This window comes from Artemia sp. Qi Xiang Cuo, chromosome 15 (assembly GCF_049724085.1).
Source record: "Artemia sp. Qi Xiang Cuo chromosome 15, ASM4972408v1, whole genome shotgun sequence".
Taxonomy (NCBI): domain Eukaryota; kingdom Metazoa; phylum Arthropoda; class Branchiopoda; order Anostraca; family Artemiidae; genus Artemia; species Artemia sp. Qi Xiang Cuo.
The window spans coordinates 23,427,203-23,447,472 of record NC_142808.1 but is presented as its reverse complement, the minus strand read 5'-3'; the positions used below and the strand labels follow the sequence as shown (position 1 = coordinate 23,447,472).

Sequence of the window (20,270 nt, the reverse complement as noted above, 5' to 3'; positions counted from 1 at the left end):
GCTGACAAAATCCTTCTTTTTTCACCCTTTTTTGATTTTATTTTTCATTTTGTTACTTTCTCTCCTCTCTGAGTTTCGTTTCTTACGGGGAAAATACGGGGGGTAAATTCTTACGGGGGGGGGGGTTAAACGCCGGCCAATTTTTCCTAGGAAATACCTTATTTTACCAATTTTACCTTATTTTACCAATTATACTTACCTAGTTTTTATTTTACGGTAATTTTACGCTAACTAGGAATAAGTAATGGTAAAGAGGTGATGTTGGGCAACCAGAACATGGATCAAATGAACAGCTTTACTTACCTAATTAGTATCAAACAGTTCGTGGGTAACGAACTGTAAGTAAGGAGCGACCCAGCTCAATAGTAACCGAAACTCTAAAAAACAAAATTTTGATGCCAATAGATAGATCAAAAGAATCAGATTTTTATGCTGATTTCAAATATATAAGTTAGTCTTACCCATCAAAAGTTACACGTTTTAGAAAATTTGCCTTATTTTCGAAAAAAGGGGGAACAACCCCCAAAAGTCATAGCACTTCAATAAAACTCACACCATCAGATTTAACGTATCAGAGAACCCCACTATAGAAGTTTCAAGGTCCTATCTGCAAAAATGTGGAATTATGGATTTTTTTTGCCAGAAGAATATCACGGATGCGTTTTTTTTCCCCAGGGGCGATCGTATCAATCCAGTAGTCCTAGCATACCGTGAAAGGGCTCATTCAAACGGAAATTAAAAGTTCGAGTGGCCTTTTAAGTGACCAAAAAATTGGAGAGCAACTTGGCCCCTCCCACGCTCATTTTTTTCCCGAAGTCACCAATCAAAATTTTGAGATAGCAAATATTGTTCAGCATTGTCGAAAATCTTATAAATATGTCTTTGAGGATAACTTAATCCTCCGCAGTTCCCGGGGGAAGGGCTACAAGTCATGAACTTTGCCCATTGTTTACATATAGTATTGGTTATTGGGAAGTATACAGACGTTTTCTGGAGGGATTTTTTTCTGGTGGGTGGGGAGGGGGGGTCGGAGTAGGGGATTACGGAGGAGGATATTTCCATGTAGGATGTGTCCTTGGGAGAAAGGACATTTCTATGAAGGGTGTGCTGGATTTCCTAGCATTATTTAAAAAACGATCAAAAATTAAATAAAAAAACAAGTTTTTGTCAACTAAAAGTAAGGAGCAACATTAAAACTTAAAAAAACAGAAATTATTACGTATATGAGGGGGCTTGCCCCCATGTCAATACCTTGCTCTTTACGCTAAAGTTTTTTATAGTACTTTCAAAAGAGCTGTGTATTCTAATTAACCGGCCTTTGTGATTCAAGGGTTTGTGATTCGAACAAAATTCGACCTTTAGCGTAAAGGGTGAGGTATTGACTAGGGAGAGAACTCCCTATTATACGTTATAAAATCATACGAATATAGAAGTTCGATACGTAAGTTAATTCGTAAGTTACGTCAGAACCAAATTTCAAGAAAGCCATTTAGCCAAAAAAAAGTGAAATTAATATGCAAATTTCGTTTATTCATGTACGGTGAGCCAAAATCAAAGCTACATTAATTCAAAAACGTTCAGAAATTAAATAAAAAAATAAGTTTTTTTTTTAACTGACAATAAACAGCGACATTAAAACTTAAAACGAACAGAAATTATTCCGTATATGAAAGGGGGTTTCCTCTCTTCAACGCCTCGCTCTTTACGCTACAGTTTGACTCTGTCTCACAACTTTATTTTTTAAAACAATAAAAAACTTTAGCGTAAAGAGCGAGGCGTTGAGGAGGGGACAGCCCCTTTCATATACGGGATAATTTCTGTTCGGTTTAAGTTTTAATGTCGCTCCTTACTTTCAGTTAAAAAAAAAACTTGATTTTTTAATTTGATTATTAATAAAGGCGGTAGGTGCAGTGAGGATGTGACAAAAAGAATAGTAAAGGCCAAGTGGTTTCACGGTTGAAACAAGTTTTGAAAGGTAGCAAGAAAAGTATACGGACCAAGATTAGAATATTAGAAGCTACAGCGATGACAGCAATCAATTACGGTTCTGAAGCGTGAGTGCTCTGAAAGATGGAGAATAATTTTTGAGATGTTTTCGAGAGAAATTAGCTGTACGAACAATGTGGGTTAATCCCACTATCTAGGGCTATAATAAGAGAAAGATTGAAAAGGCTATGACACCTTCGGCGGATGAAGGATGACAGATTACCAAAGATAGTCCTTGTTAGCCAACCGTCTAAGGCCAAACGAGAAAAAGGTCGTCCCCGAATGGGATGGGAGGATGCCGTAAGGAGCGATTTAAGGGAAACAGAAACTTCTTTGGAGGGTGTAAGGAGGGTGGCTTTAAACAGATTGGGATTGCTGAAAGGCAAGCATAGCTGTGTTGACCTCAGGTATCAGTGCTGCAGAGAGTTGTTAGCAGTAGCAGTAGCATTCCTTTGTATCCTAACTCTGTTCATGACCTTGTACTGTTCGTATTTCCTTTCATTCTAGTTTGATTTCAACTAATTGTAACCTTCTGAGAGTGAAAAGAAGAATGAATAAGGTTAAATTTTTATTTCTTAGCTTCGTAAAAATCCTGAATACAAAGGAGTAAATCAATCTTATTTCTGAGCAGATAGGATTTACTTTTTTGCAGACAATTACGCAGGGATTTAAATGAGGGGAGCAAGAAGGGTCAAAACCCTCCCCCTCCACGTGCGTTCCTAATCTACTTAAAACATTCTGAAATTGCTAACCAAGGAAAAGGGTTCCTAAGTGTCTACGGTATTTACATAGAAATTTCATTTTGGAGGGGGCACGAGGGAAGTGCTGGATAACGAAAATTCAAAAACAGGCAGATTATACAGAACTACAGGAAAAAAAAATAGGTAAAACGTATAAAACTTGATATATGAGGACAGTATTATACGAAAAGAAGCCATTCCCCTTGTGCACGAGCCCACTTCAGTAGATCCTTAGAGTTAGTTCAGACGTTTGGGAATTCCCATTCTCCCAAAAGGAATTTCGATAGGGAGTTTCGTAATTCCCATTTGGAGCATGGTTTGGAATTGTTTTCTAGCCTTTCCGTATGGAGGGCTGAAGTGATTGGGAATTTGTGGCGGTATTTTTGAAATTTGAAAAGCATGTCGATTGTCAGGCATCATAAAACACCCAATTTGATTGCCCTTGCACAGAATTATCAACTTTTGTATGATGCTTCAAGTTCAGACTACAAGAAAGGTCGACTTAACTAAAAAAGCAACTTCCAAGTCTGTATCTTCAGTCATGACTTCTGATGTTTGAATAGTTTGCCAATATTTGCACTTCGGATACGTATAAACATTCTCCCTATTCTCTCTATAGGAAATCCTATGTGTTTTCCCGAAACGTCTGAACTAACTCTTAGACACAATATATAACTTTAAAAAATTTGATTGCCCAAAACCCAAATTTGTTGACAAAATATTTCCTACTGATAACGGCAGCATGTGCAATAATATGAAAAAAAACGTGCGAGAGGCTTACAATTTTCGGCTTTGGTAACTTTAATTTCTCTGAGCTTTTCTGTCACTTCTTCATTTTCATCCGGTCGCTGACTTTCATTATAACGAGACCAAAATGTTGTTCGTATAGTCTAAAAAAAAATTCACATTTATAAGTCGTTCTATTAATGAAAAAATAACAGCGAATAGCTATTTTACGTTAAAGTTATTTTATTTTGTGTTTCAATAAAACCCTGTAAAAAAGAAAAAAATCTAACCTTTCGAAGTGAACCTAACAAGAGCAGAAAAGGCTGATTATCTATTCTGCTCTTGTTAGATTCACTTAGAAAGGTTAGATTTTATTTGTTTTTTTTTTTTTTTTTTTTTATGAGCACTGAGGACGACTTGGCGGAGGTCCTTGTCGAAGTATTTGCTTGTTCTTCGTATTCATATTTTGCTATTGGGTGACAAAATCCTTGTTTTCTCACCTATTTAATTTTATTTTTCATTTATTATATCCTTTCCTCTCTTGGTTACAAACGTCTTGTATAGCCAGTGTGGTCTTAGAATGTATTTAGCTTTAGTTTACATTCTGACACTCATTAGTACGGGAAAGAACTCAACCAGCTCTACATTTCGAATGGTTATCTCTTCAAGTCTCTCAAGAAAAAATTTTCCAGTGTAATACCTCAGTGTGCGAAGAAGCTTGAAATATTTCAACAAGCTTACTTTTTCGGGACCTAAAAGTCCTGTTCGGGGAAGGAAGCCAGATTCCATTGAGAAAGCCAGGAACCCCTTCACAACCCTTGAAATTAATCAAAAGGTTGCTCGCCACATAATTGTTATGATTGCTGACTCTTGACAATATTTATTTTTGTATTATTGGCTGATATGCCAATATTTATTGGCTAACCAGTCTTCAGTTAAAAAAATAAACTGAAAAAAAAACAGAAAACCATCTTTGATACAAGAATCCAATAATAAAAGCTAGAAAGTCGAAAAATAGAACTGAAAGCCAGTTACGACCAAAAAAAAACAAAGAGAACCCGCAGTCTACTAAATCTACAAAAAACTGTCTACTATATAGACTGAAGAGAATATTTGAAGCGTAAAAGGAAAACTACTGTCTTTAGCTATAGCTTTCAACCTTCATGAACAGGTTCAATCCTTCGACAGTCGCATTTTTTTGCCTCACGTCGACCATTATGATCAGAAGCTCGGTTCTCCAGCCTTTACGTAATAACGGGTTGGGGCTTTCAGCCCTCGCAGGTATGCATTCGCTTCGCTCAGTCAGTGTTCGGGCCTTCGGTCCTCACTTGCTGCAGAAATGACTATATTCCAACTGAACAATCTGTACAAAAAATTCTGAAATTTCCTTAGGAATTATTTTTGTTTCTGTGGTCTAAACAAATTTTTATGGTTCTACAATTTCAAGGACTTCTAAATTTTCACGGTTCTAGCTAGATTTGTTCGGCTATTTATTTCAGAGTAAATACAGACAAAAAGAAAGACAAACGTTTGATTTTATATTTAGAGATGCGCAATTTAACTTAAATATTATTAGACACATTTAATACCTTAATCTAAAAGTATAATTTTAATTATAATAAAAGTTTACTATCAAAAATGTATTAAACATGTTAGTTTAGGAACATGATTCAAATATGTGTCAACTTACTCTCCAACGATCCTTTTCCTTTGAAAGCAAAGAGACTACTACAGCAATTGTTCCAGTGACCCAAAACAGGATTACAGCAAAGTATGTGTAATGGATTCCTCGCACAATCCAAGGACGTGTATCTTCCTCATAGCAACGCGGTTCTCTAAATGTGAAATCTAGTATCATACGAAGACAGCCAAGGATTAGTCCTGTCATTAGTCCCCAAAATGCACCCTAAAATTAATCATTAAATATGACATTGAGCACTAGAATATTATTGGACATCAAGAAAGTGAGACATGTTTAAATTAAAAATTTTAATTGAGCCAATTAATAGGCAAATCATAAGAGAGCTACTGGGGCTCCTGGTGAAACTTCAGTAGCCTAAGTTAAAGAGAAAGTAGGGGCATGCAAAATATTTTTTTTTTAAATCCAGGGGAAGCAGCTTTTTTTCATTTTATTGATGAAAATGGCATTTTGTCTGTGGAAGTGCCAAAAATTTTATTTTCAAATATAGGTTTGGGGGGGGGGGGGGCGGTAGCCAAAATATCCAGGGGGTAAATCAAAATAAAGAAAAATTCACAAATCCCATTAAAGAGGTTGAACAGATTAGGTTGAACAATGAAAAAAAACTTCATAAGTTGTAGGTCAGAGACCTACAACTTATGTACTACGCCATAGTGGTGACTTGACAATCATTACAATGACGCACCAAAAAGATTACTAAAAGGGCAGTGTTATCCAGACTGATACCTATCGAAAATGGTCGACCAGTGCTATGTGCCAGAAAATGGCCCACCAAAATCGTGCCTATGTGATTTTTAATTATAGTTGGAAATTTATAGTTCCAATCTCCTTTTTCATGAACGATAGTAGTCCCTAGAATGATCCCAGGGTGATGCAACTGGCAACCGAGGCGATGTATTGATGAATTACATATAGAGCTTATAGTTGTAGTCTTCCTTTTTATGGTACCAGAGTAAGGCCAAGGCTAATACCTCTGGATACTAGAATATAAAGGGGAGCACTTGGCCATGAATATAAAGTGGAGGACTTAGTCCTTCTCCCACCCCACTCTTATTTTAAACTCCATAGCTTATTTTTTCCTTTGAAGCTCCAATTTCCAATTAACCTTGTCTTATGTCCTCTTCCGAACACATCTGATGACATTCTAGTTTCCCTTCTCTTTTCATTCGGACCGTAGTGATGAGTAGAGTGAACCTATCAATACCAAAGTGATACCTAAGTGATGCACATCATCCACTTAATTTATAGTCAATTTGCTCTTTTTAGTAGGACGGCAAATTGAAAATGTCAGATCTCTGCAAGAAAAACAATCTGAAGATTGTACAGAGTATTAAAGAGAAATCAATTACAGTTTTGCTTATTATCAGTTTGTTTGTTGTCAATTTTATTTATTATCAGTTTGTTTATTATCAGTTTGTTTATTATGTTATTTGTTTATTATCAATTTTGCTAATTATAAGTTTTGTTTACTATCAACTTGTTTCAATCAATTGCATTTTTTTTCAGTTTTACCAAGAATTAAAGTAAACAATAATACATTTATTGTCAAGTTCCAGCATTAGAAAAAGCAGATCTATGTGGCTTATGTAGTCATGATACAAAAAACCTTAACATCATCATTCTCAAATACCAGCAAATCTTGAATTTGTCTTTACTCTTGTTTTTTCCCAAAATTAATATTCTAAAAAAATCTGCACTACATGAAAATAAAATAAAAAATAAAATAAAAAATCCAAACACAAAATGTGTTTTCCCTACTTTTAATTACTAACAATAGCAAATAAGTTTTCTGAATTTGGTAATCAGATAGTCACTAAAATCGTGAACCCACGATTTTACGTGAACGGGCTAACTCCTGTGTGAACCTAGTGCAAGACATATAAGCTAATATCGGAGTCATATATTAGACACTTTCGTGGGTAAAATAAAAATCACACACAACTACATTACCAATTAGGATATTTCATTTTAATTGTCTAGTTGAACAATGCTCAATTTTTAAACGTAAAGTTTATAATGGACTGATCAGAGAATGATGTCGTTTCTAGGCTGTTATTGTCTTTCAGCCACTCCGTATGGAAGTTGTGGTTGTAAAACTTGGAGGTTGCTTATTCGGAGGGAAATTGAAAGTTCTAGTGCCCTCTATAAGTGTAAAAAATGAATGGATTAGTTTAGGATACAGTATTTGAAATTTTTGTAATTAGAGATAATGGCAGTTAGGAAGATGCGTTTTCCTCTCGGTAAAACACACCTGGTTAAAGATACAAGGATAGAGTATGTATTCTTGTATGTATCCAGTATATATATATATATGTATCCAGTATGTATAGTAGGTAATAACTAGGACCAAATTAGTGTTGATGCTTTTCAGACAAATTTCTGTCCATTTCCAGTTCCGTAGTAAAGTTTGACGTTAAAACTAAGGAGCTGTTAATAGGGCTTTTTTTTACCAACATTTGTTGTTGTTGTTGTGGACTAGACACGAACACTTCAACCAGAATACATAATGTTTCATGGAAATTTATTTAAATGACAAGCCCCTTTCTCCATCGGCAAAGACATTTTTTTTTTATCAACATGTGTGACAATGATGTGGCTCGGAGATATATCTAACCTTTTCATCAGTCCGCTTTATAAAGATGGCGGCACAGTAGACAGCTGCTATAGGAGGTGCTAGATATGCAGCTACTGACTGGATGTAGATGTACATTTGACCTCCTTGAACCACTTGGATAATAGGTATCCATATGATAGAGACAGCCACCATCACAAGCACAAATAGTCTGAAAAACAAGAATTAAAATCAAATTAGGCCGGTGAATTTTATTTTTTATCCTGAGACTGGTCTGAAGGACTGATTGGTGAGAACACTGTTTCTTCAATAATTAATTTCAGAAATCTAAAGAAGAAGAATTTCAGCCAAAGTGGCACTAAAATTCAAAAGATTAAGTACCCTGGGGTGTTTGGCCAGAAAAAAATCTTGTTCTTTCGTTAACACCCCAAATCTTTGTTATTTGTCGAATTGCAAATACTTGGAAATGTTTTTTTCTGTTTAATTTGAATTCAAATAAAGTTTTGTAATTTTTGTATAAAATACAGGTATAAAGTGGCACTTTTGTTCCTACTGGCTCAGTTATTTAAATTAGCAAGGGAAACTATACCCTAATCACTACAGGCCACTACACCTTGAACTATATTCTAGCAGGGTGTCAGCAGCTTTCTCATTTGAGAAGATTTTTTTTGTGGCGATGCTCTTGAGATCCTAGATTTCCTTCAAAAGAAATTTAAAAGGACAATTTTTCTGGTTGTAAGTATCTTAATGAAGTGGTAAAGAAAGGGTAGTAATTCAAAGTTTTTTTGGGGAGGAGGGGAGAGGAGATCAATGTTTTATAATAAATTTATTATTATTCTTTATTGTTACTTGAATATCCATTGTTAATTGGACCTCGTGGCCAGCGCCAGGTCAATGTAATCATTCCCCGTGTGTGTACGATGGATGAAGGGTAAAGATCCTCCAGAGTTATTGCTAGAACACAGCCATCGTGTCTAGTAGATGTTCAAGATGCTGGGTTTTTCTACAGGGATAAGTAGCAACCTTGTCGCTGCTATGGTTAATTTGGGGTCAACCTTGGGGATAATGCGGTTAATTTATCTGCTTTGCTCAATGCGTGAACGTGTCAAGGTAATCTATAACGTATTAATTTATCAAGACTTGTTAAGAATAACCGTTACATTCTGTTTTAAACTCCATTAATAGGTATTTGGTTTATTTTTGTGGAAATAAAATTAGCCCTGCGGTGACTGGGATGGAACCCTGGACCCAGCGATAATCACGCGCTATGTTGAGGTCAAAATGATTATCTTCTTACTAGGACAAAACCTAACCCTTATGTGACATTTTAACTGTCTAAACTCAATTTTTCTTTCCTTTAGTAACCCCCCTCATATATGATTTATGAATAATCTTTACAGTCCATCTATAAATTCTCAACTTGACGAATAATTTCACAGACATATAATCTTGTTTTTTTTTTTTTTTAACTCCACGGTCCTCCCGCTTGTGGTATTTATACATCTCAATTGAATGTACAAAAAAATGTCTTTTAAAATCTTAGGACATTCGAAACAGGTATTTGCAAATCTTCACTAACAGAGAAATAGATGGCGTTTTAGCGATTCACATATTTAAAATACTAGGACGTGCAAAAAATTTGAATAAACCAATCCTGTGGTGCCGCAACGGGCCGACGCAAGGAACCTTAGTAGTCAAAAGCAATTGTTAGTCCTTTAAAATACAATACTGAATAAAGATATTATTTCAAAGAAAGATGATATAATAGAAAATGTGGATTCAAGTACAAACTATTTAATGTCTATAAAGTTAGGATTTTTTTAGTCCACTATTTCCTTAAAACGAGGCAAAGACAAGGGTGCTACCTGAAACATAATAATAAGTAAAAAAAAAATGGTTTAAATGAAAACTCAAAATAATATTAAAAGACCTCTATTTTTTTCTGTTTTTATAATTGTCACGAGTTGATACACCAAGTCCTGAATATCAAACGATTTCAAGCACTATAGTCAGCGCATGAATGGCTATCCCATGTGGCAGACACAATCCCCAGAGATAAAATTATTTTGTAAGTCAGAGATTTACTGAAATCAGCAAGTTAATATTTCTAATCATTTAAGAAAAGAACTTAACAGTCTTTAAATCGTTGAGTTTCACAAACTTTTAAAATCATTCCGTCCCAAACCAAACTAGTCAAATAAGTTTTGTACAAACAATTACTAGCTAGTACACATTTTTCTGGCTCTCAGGTTTCATACTTTTAAGTAATCTAGCATTGACTTTAGCATTGCATACAATTTTAGCACAACAGTCAGCAATGCAGCAGTGATTAACCTCAAGAATATTCCAATAAAACCAAAATGAAATTTCTAGATCATAGGCTTCAGTATTTGTTCATCCACTCTCAGACAATATTTGAGTGATACCGCGACACAACAAGATCTATTTTGTATAGATATATAAATGTTTATTTTTCAAAAGGCAATGGGAGCAAATAAATTAATAATATAATCGCGACTCTTAACATGTAAATGAACCTATAATACTAAAATAGTATATACTATAGAATTTGGCTGTACATTCTGCAATATAGCATTAGTTTAAGTAGGACGCTACTTCTAGTCACCCTGGGCACATTTTATGTTGTGTTACATAACACTCTAAAAGCTAAATAAAGTAAAAATTTTTGAAGAAACTTTGAGGTTCACATATATAAAAAAAAAACAAAGCTCCATAAAAAATAAACAATGGTTAATCCTACAACACCGTTTCATGTGGCCATTTTAATTTGAATTTGAATAACGGTTATTAGGATCCCCCTGTTTAACAGTTTTTTCCCCTTTTCTTCCCTATTTTCTTGGCATTATAAACAGTTTACAATTTTCGCCTGCTACTTTTTTTTCCTGTAAGGCTTTCTTCAAAATTTTCGAGTGTTTTTTTTACTATTGGGGAATTCGTTTTCAGCCCAAACATCCCATCCTATTCCACAAAAATCTGGAAAAAGTTGAGAAGTCATAAGCCTTTCCATAGGAAAGGCCGGGGGGGGCAGGATTAAAACAAGTTATGAGACTAGTTCGGAATGTGATTTTTTATTTAAATTAAGAATAAATGTTAGTAAGATCGTACTATTTACCTGTTTTCTCCTTTACTTGCTGTATTTTCTTGGGTGCTATACATATTTTACAGTTCTGCTCTGCTATGGCCGTGCTATTACTCCTTCTTCAAAATTTGTTGGTTATTTTTGTACTATTGGGGAATTCGTGTCTCTCCCGAATATCCCATTCTACTCCGCAAAAATAGGCGGAAAGCTAAAAGTCATAGGCCTTTCCCTAGAGGAGGGTTGGGGAGGGACCTGGATTAAAACAAAAGGCGAGACAATAGTTTTTTTTTTTTATTCAGTCTGTAACTCGCAATTAAAATCCAATACAATTCCCGATTCTAATATGGAATCTTAGCCAAGTTGGGTTTACTAGATTACCAGTATATTTTATTTACAATGAACGGAGAGGAGGCAAGGGTGTGAACCAACCCTATAGTAAATTTAATAGGGAAGAATGATGCTATATGGCATTGGTATAAAGAAGCTAAAAACTATATTAACCCTAAGAATGATACAATTGTCAAAACCAACAAAACTTCTAAATTTTCGGGTAAACCTTCAGTGTCATCCAAAAAGAAAAGGCAGACCTACATTCCCACCTTAACGGGCAGATTTCAAGGGTTCCTGGTAAATCCCTCTTTCTCAACAACCGCTAAGAAGATAGACTTCCTGGCCAAACAAGCCACATCAGCCATGATCAACGCAACGAGGGATACCCTTGGTTGAAAAACCTCTAATGAAAAGCCATAGATTACATATAGGATAATCATGCTATGTGAAGATAAGCAGCTTTCTTCAGCAAGTCCCACCCCAACGGCCGAGATACCTACAAGCTCCGCAAGAGAAGATAGAGCGAGAGATCAAAAAGGTCAAAACTTAACTACAAGAGGAAGATATACGGAGACTACGAATTATTGTTTAAAAATGGGAACAATGGATCAGTGCTATGAATACTACCTGACTTTATTTAAAAAATAAGAGCAACAAATATCAGGGACCCTGGAAAAAGACGGGAAAAAGATTTGGAATTGAAAGATGAAAATCGAAAGATGAACACTGTACTTGAAAGATAAACTCATCATCCAGTAGCTGCTGAGCCTAAAATAATGACCCGATTCCTCTTACCTGATCAGAACTTAGACCCATACTCAAGTCAGAAACTGATTCAGCGATCAAGTTGGTCAAGTAAAGGAAAGCCCTAGACCCAGACAGAGTCACCACTGAACTCATTAGTGACAGACCAGATAATATAAACGGTCAGTACTGTGATGGCGCGGGAAATTGTCCACGTATCCCGTCAATAATGCAAGACTGCACGTGTCCCTGTTCAAAAACAGAGATGAAAGAAGGAATGCAAAACTACCGTCCAATTAGCAACACGCGCCACAGGTCAAGTGTTCTGACAAAAGATTTGCTCTGCAAACAAGCAATGACTGTTTTTAGCGGTAAAAAAACATCAAATCGGCTTTGACCGTGGCAGACGCACAATTAACGAGACATAAAAAAAACATGGAACGAAGGTAGCCTACTCTTGGCTGACAATCGCCATAGTTATGATGTAAGACGACGACTAGCACTTGTTGGCTTTAGCTTCCATTAACTAGCCAACCTCTAAAAAAATTAAAATCTATTTAACTTAAGCTTTGCCTATTGCCCAGTCTAGTTATCCCAAATCCATGTTTGAATTGAAACTTGGATACTCAAAACTGAAGAAAAAAGAAAAGTTCTAGCATTCGAGAAACGATGCCTCCGCCAGATTGCGAGAATAAATTCATGTACACTGACGTATCACTACTTATACTGATATGGAAGTACGTCAACGGCTCTAGTCCACTGAAATAATTCTGAACAAAATCAAGAAGCAACAACAGTATTGATTCAGCCCCATCAATTAAAAGGAGCTAAGTGGTATACCGAAAATTCCCTTAAAGGGTCTCTCCATGGCCTTCGTCCATGAATCAGGCGGAGAAAAAAGATGGACGAATAGCTTCAACAAGATCAATAGAGCCCTATTGTTACGCATTAGACCAATAGGACAACATATTGAGCTCTTACTCATGAGTTGACAGGTGTCATGGCCCAAAAATGTCCAGCCACGGTGGCCAGAACCTAAGTAAGAAATTAGATAGCAGGCTAGCCCAACGACATTGGACGAGATTCAGATGGAAAATGTAAATTCAAACTGTCTCATTTTTTTTCTGAAACAACCAAAATTAATAATATTTTCCCTGATAAGATCAGTTTTTTTTTCCTTTCTAGAATTTTATTGGTTAGCTATCTTGGCCTTTCTATGTAAACTTAAGCCTTTTTACAAAAATCTCTATACACCTTATTCCCCCCCCCCCATAAGAACACAAAAGAACTGTAAGAACTGTAATATATATATATATATATATATATATATATATATATATATATATATATATATATATATATATATATATATATATATATATATATATATATATATATATATATATATATATATATATATATATATATATATATATATATATATATATATATATATATATATATATATATATATATATATATATATATATATATATATAATTCTAAACATGTAGGTAAGTTGCTCCTATCCAAATGTGAAAATAAGAAACATTACCTGACCAAATTTACAGAATAGTTATTGACTTAAAGCCCTGTTTCTCAAATTTGTTTTTTTCTGAATTGTATCATGATTTTTCAGTTCGGTGAGAGATCTTTCCATTGATCTAACAGACTTACCCGAGCTCGTTCTTCTTACCTTCCAACTTGGAGTATTTCCTTAGACGATGCTCTGGGTCTTAAGTTCCTCCATATATCTAGCGTGAACAGAGTTGAGGCGCTGTTGAATATTGAGCTTAAATCTGACATTAAGGCGGCAAGCATCACTGCCAACATTACTCCACGCATACCTAAAATAAAACGGGCATGATATGAAACAGTGTGGGAAATTTAAATTTGTATGAACCGACTCATTAAAATCATTACATTTTAGACCGATTAATTTGCTTGGATTAATACAAGTACAGGTGTACCGAGCTTTTCTCACTGAGGTGAATTTTAGACATAGGAGCTATATCCGGCATACCCCCCCACGGAATTGCGTACCCCTCATACCCTGATTCACAAAAGAAAAAATAGTTGTCACGGTGTATTGAAAATCCAGAGCTATCATTTGGAGGGAAATTTTAATAGCTGGAAATGATTTTTGTCAGTGTTTACGCATTTAACTCCGGAGCAGCCGTAGTCAAACACCCGAATTGTTGATAAAAGAAAGTCACCATTGGAAGTTCAAATATATATGTATATATATATATATATATATATATATATTTATTATGTTTAAGAGGTAATTACTTGGCAAAAAAAAAAAAAAAAAAAAAAAAAAAAAAAAAAAAAAACTGTAGTCCTAATCCAGCAATTGAGACAAATGTGCACTTGAACGAGGCTCTCACCTTACACATCCTTACATAATATATATATATATATATATATATATATATATATATATATATATATATATATATATATATATATATATATATATATATATATATATATATATATAAATAGTTGTCACGGTGTATTGAAAATCCAGAGCTATCATTTGGAGGGAAATTTTAATAGCTGGAAATGATTTTTGTCAGTGTTTACGCATTTAACTCCGGAGCAGCCGTAGTCAAACACCCGAATTGTTGATAAAAGAAAGTCACCATTGGAAGTTCAAATATATATGTATATTATATATATATATATATATATATATATATATATATATATATATATATATATATATATATATATATATATATATATATATATATATATATATATATATATATATATATATATATATATATATATATATATATATATATATATATATATATATATATATATATATAAATAGTTGTCACGGTGTATTGAAAATCTAGAGCTATCATTAGGAGGGAAATTTTAATAGCTGGAAATGATTTTGTCAGTGTTTACGCATTTAACTCCGGAGCAGCCGTAGTCAAACACCCGAATTGTTGATAAAAGAAAGTCACCATTGGAAGTTCAAATATATATGTATATATATATATATATATATATATATATATATATATATATATATATATATATATATATATATATATATACGTGTCGATCCTGAACAGAAAACATTTGCAAAGTATGTCCTAGAACTGCGAAATCGAAATCTTTCGAAAAATGACTTCAGTGAAATTGAATTACGTGAGGATACAATTTTAAGCGGTAGTTTAATTAAGGAGGTATTTGAACATTGCCTTGCAAATCAAAATTATAACGAAATGAAGGAGTGCTTTACTTTAGTGCCGCTCAACAAAGAAATAAGTAAAATTAATGCTGAGACTGCCGATCGCCTCCAAGGGGAATACAAATCCTAATACCTGAAATAGCTGATTTGCCACCCCTTGACTTAAAAACTAAAGAATAACACAATAATTGTTCTAATGTATAATATGTATATTTACGAGGGTATGAGCAATATGAACACGCCTGGTTGTTATTGAATTATGTAACATTGTAGGTAAAGCAAAATAATTACTGGGGAAAAGCTGGAAAAGAAATTCACATTTCTCGAGCTTTACTCGACTCCAGTAAAAGTCAACTTGGATTGGCTTTTCAATTCTTCAATCCTCCTCAAGCAATTTCCCTTTCGAATATCGTTTGCAATGACCATACATAAATCGCAAGGGTAAACTTTCGAATTTGTTGGAGTCGACCTCCGTACACCTGTCTATAATCGCGGTATATTGTACGTAGTATTTCTTGAGTTAAATGACAAAATAGCTTGAAAATTCCACTATCATCTCAAAAGGAACGCCAGACGTATCCCGCTGTTTGGATGGAAGCATTGGACACTCACCACCAGACGCCAATTAATTAATATTACATATTTTATTAATTAAAAACCAGTAATTGTGTGTATATGTCTGTATATATTTTTCTTGAAGAGGGCTTGATCAGTTTTTCTGAAAATTTGCACATTAACATTTTCTGGTTTGAAAAAACAATCAAGATTGGTCACGACTTTGGAAAAGTTCATTTTTCCAAGGGGTGATCGCATAAAACATATGATCCTATAAAATCGGGGGACGGGGAATCATTCATCACATTATACAAAATTCACGCTAAGAATGAAATTTGCATAAATCACGATAGCTTAGGAGAAAGTGCGGATGAATTTTTTACTTGATCACTCTGAATTAAATTAGTAGAGCGTCAATAAATTAAAACAAAAAGATTTAAAAAGAAAAATTGTCATCTTTATGATCAGTCTTGAATTAATGTGTCACCTCCCAGGAGAATAGAAATCCTATAAAAGTTATGATTCTGTGAAGGATAAACAGTAAAAGGGAATTAAATTCACGCCAGAATTTCTTAATTCAATTGCAATCGCTGATTTGCTATCCCATTACTTAAAATTAAAAAATAACACGATAATTACGCTAATGCCTAATTGAGATATTTCAGAGAGTATGTGCAATAGAACACACCTGGTTGTTACTGAGTTATGTAACAACGTAAATAAATCAATAGTAATTACTGGAGGAAAAACTGGCACAGAAGTTCACATTCCTCTCGTTTATTTCTAATAGCAAATTTATTTATTTATAAAGCATTTATTTTTTGCATCGGGTATCTTTCTTTCGTCGGCAAACGCTATTGCAATGTTGGTAATTATGGATATGATGTGGTTCTTGGAGTTCAGACCCACATATTGAGTCCGAATAATCAAGCATAAAACAGATGGGTCAAAATAAAATATCCCCAATGATGGTATATAACCAAAGTGTTGGACTCCATGTTTTGTTTTGTTTTATTTCACTTTCGATTATCTGTCTTTAACAGAGATCCTTAGTCCAAGCAGCCTTTTTTTGGCATTATATTCATTTCTCAAATTAACGCTAATAGTAATCAAGGAAATTTAAAAATAGTACAACCCTCTGGCATTATTCCAAGAACAAGGCGAGGATATGCACTGTTCACGCAGCTCACTGGATTGTCACAGAAGGCCATACATTTCTCTTCGGTGACGCACGCAATCTCATCTGTAAACAAAATACGACTAGCCATTCCTGGAATAATCAGCATAAAAATTGGCAAAATTTTGAACCAGCTAGCAAACAGAGTACCACCCTGAGCGTGCGATAGTGATTTAGCAGCCAAAGTCCTCTGCACAATCATCTAAAATTTAAATAATCAATGCTATTTAACATTCAAATAAGTTTAGAATTTGAAATTTTCACGCAAAATAAAAAGTAGAAAAAAAGACAGAATCAAAGAAACAAAATACAAAGGAAAAAGAAAAAAAACTGAACGACTATAAGAATGATTCTCTATATGATAGACGTGTTCTACTCTAAAAGAATCACGAAGCTTCAGATTCCTTTTCATTAATTTTGGAGACGACATGTAGACCTAATTATCGTTGCAGGAATTATCACATATATTGGGTGTCTAATAAGGAATCTAATAGAGAGATTCTGGTTTTTAAGCTGACCCTTAGCATTCGCAAAAACATCTACTGCTATTTTCTTCAATCACAATCACATTTGGTAATGTAGGACTGTTCTCTGAATCACCAGGCTTCAAATTCCTTCTTTGCAATTTCACAGGTGCCGTTGCAAATCCAATCAGTGATTTCAGATCAACTCTTTATTTAACTTTAACAACTGTCGTCTTTAAGTATTCAAGTGAAAATTAAGTGACGGTTTTTTTTCAATCACAGTCTATAGTGACCCAACTTATGCTCAGCATGCTTTATTGACTGGTATTAGTCGGAAACAACCCTGTCCAATTTTCTTAGAAGTGTCAGGCTTCAAAGGGGGGCTACCATTTTAAGCCGTCACAAGCACTGAACGTTATTTCGTCGACAAGGAAAATCCGTCAGAACCACTAACCGTCAGAATGTCGACAGTCATAACATCGACACGTCAGTTCATCGACAGTCACAATCGCTACCCGTCAGAACGTCGACAGTCATAGCATCGACACGTCATAACATCTAAAAAAAAATTTTGATGTTATGACGTTTCGATGCTATGACTGTCGACATTCTGACGGTTAGTGGTTTTGACGGATTTTCGTTATGAAAAAAATACTTCGCTCAGGTTAGGTTAGGTTTTAATATATTAGGTTTTTTATATATCAGGTTTTAATAATTAGGTTAGGTTTCCATAACATCTAAAAAAATTTCGATGTTATGACTGTCGACGTTCTGACGGTTAGTGGTTCTGACGGATTTTCGTTATGAATTTTTTTTTAGATGTTATGACGTGTCGATGTTATGACTGTCGACGTTCTGACGGGTATCGATTGTTACTGTCGATGAACTGACGTGTCGATGTTATGACTGTCGATGTTGTGACGGAATAGTGGTTCTGAGGGATTTTTTTGCCGATTTTATGACGGATTTTGTAGTGCTCCTGACGGTTAGATGTTATGATGCCTTCCCGGCTTCAAATTCCACCTCTTCAATTTCATAGACCATGTTCAGTATCTAACTATGGCGTTTAGGGTCAATCAAGCTTATTTACGATGTTGATTTAACTCTTTATTTAATTTCAGTTATTATCATCTGCAAGTTAAACTTCAACTGGTTTCAAATTTAAAATTCCCTATACATAGCAGAAGAAGTAAACTGATGAAAGAAAAGAATAAATAAAAGCAAATGTCAAAGAAAAGTGATTGAGGGGCTACAATATTGATTCCATGCAAGAATGCCCATTCCCAAAGAATCAAAAAGCATAAAATTGCTTGTCTTCAATTGCGCAGGTGACTTTTCAGATCTAACTAATGATTCTAGGATCATTAAGGATATAGATGATGTTGAAGCTAACCTTTATTTCATGTTAGCCACTATCGTGTTTGAGTTAATATTTAACTGAACTCCAATTTGAAATCCCTAAGACAAAAAGAGGAAATGGCGGAAAGAAGGAAAGAAAAAGTAACAGGAATGATGTTATCCCTGAACAAGCATGCAGAGAGAATTAAGATTTTGACGATGTTGAAGCTAACCTTTATTTCATGTTAGCCACTATCGTGTTTGAGTTAATATTTAACTGAACTCCAATTTGAAATCCCTAAGACATAAAAAGGAAATGGCGGAAGGAAAGAAAGAAAAAGTAACAGAAATGATGTTTTCCCTGAACAAGCATGCACAGAGAATCAAGGGACACCAAATCCCTTTTCTTTGATATCGTAGGTAGCATCACACATCTAACTAATGATTCTAGGATCATTAAGGATATTGATGATATTGAATCTAACTCTTTATTTCATTTTAAGCCACTATTGTGTGTGAGTTAATATTTAACTGGCCTCCAATTTGAAATCTCTAAGAAGGAAATGGTGGAAGGATAGAAAGAAAAAAGTAACAGGAATGATGACATGTCTGAAAAAAAACATGCAAAGAGAATCACGGGGCATCAAACCCTTTTCCTTGATTTTGAAGGTAGTATCGCAGATCTAATTAATGATTTTAGAATCATTAAGGATATTGATGAAATTGAAGCTAACTCTCAATTTAATTTTAGACGCCGGCGGCTTGAGTTAATATTTAACTGACCTCAAACCAGAAGTCTCAACGCCAAAAGAAATGTGGGAAATGATAGAAGGAAAGAAAGAAAAAAATTAACAAGACTGATTCTATATCTGAACAACCCTTCTCAGAGAATTGCAGGGCTTCAATCCCTTCCCTTCAGTTTTGTAAACTATGTTACAGGTCTAACTAATACCTATAGGATCATTTGAAATATTGATGGTACTAGCGCTAACTCTTGATTTAATTTTATTAGCTATCATTCAAGTCACCAGCACCCTTCAAAATTTAGAGTGAAAAATCCAGGAAAAAAGGGCCGGATTCAAGGGCTAATAAAGCTATTGAATCGTTAAATACTGGCCTTATTCGGAAGTTAGACTTATTTATGCTAGTTACTGTTTCATGGTACTTATTAGTTTATTGATCCTTAAGTGGGGTAGAAACTTCTTTTATTGCTGTATATTTTTTTATATTATTGCTATCTGTGTATGCTCTTTTGCTCTTTTTTCTGGTCTTTTTTATGTGTTTATATTTCCTTATCTAACTTGCAGTGACAAGATATTTTCTTTACGCTGAAATTATAAATATGCAAGTAAATAAAACTAATACTTTCATTAATTTTTATTAATGTATTAAGTTTATTAATGTATTAAGTTGTATTCATTTTTATTAATTTTTATTAATTATACAAAAAATTGTATAATTAGAAAAATAATAAATAATTACCTCAGCCTCTACCTTAGTTCTGTCTGGCTATCTACCTTAGTTTTTCCTTAGGATGGAGGGTAGACATCCTAAGGATGATATGACAAAATGATAGACAAAATGATGCATGGATGATAGACAAAATCTAACAACAAGTGAAAATG

The 20,270-nt window shown here is 34.3% G+C and overlaps 1 protein-coding gene across 1 annotated transcript in view; it reads right to left on the bottom strand.

The window, feature by feature from the left end:
• The window catches only part of LOC148943464 (sodium/myo-inositol cotransporter-like), a 48,961-nt gene that overhangs the window by 16,104 nt on the left and 12,587 nt on the right, over nucleotides 1-20,270 (bottom strand). The window contains exons 2-6 of the mRNA XM_089101143.1: nucleotides 16,802-17,045; nucleotides 13,594-13,744; nucleotides 7,766-7,934; nucleotides 5,143-5,358; nucleotides 3,508-3,616 (exon numbers count right to left, since the gene is read on the bottom strand). Coding sequence (XP_088957269.1) covers nucleotides 3,508-3,616; nucleotides 5,143-5,358; nucleotides 7,766-7,934; nucleotides 13,594-13,744; nucleotides 16,802-17,045 — 889 coding nt within the window. The remainder of the gene's footprint in view (nucleotides 1-3,507; nucleotides 3,617-5,142; nucleotides 5,359-7,765; nucleotides 7,935-13,593; nucleotides 13,745-16,801; nucleotides 17,046-20,270) is intronic.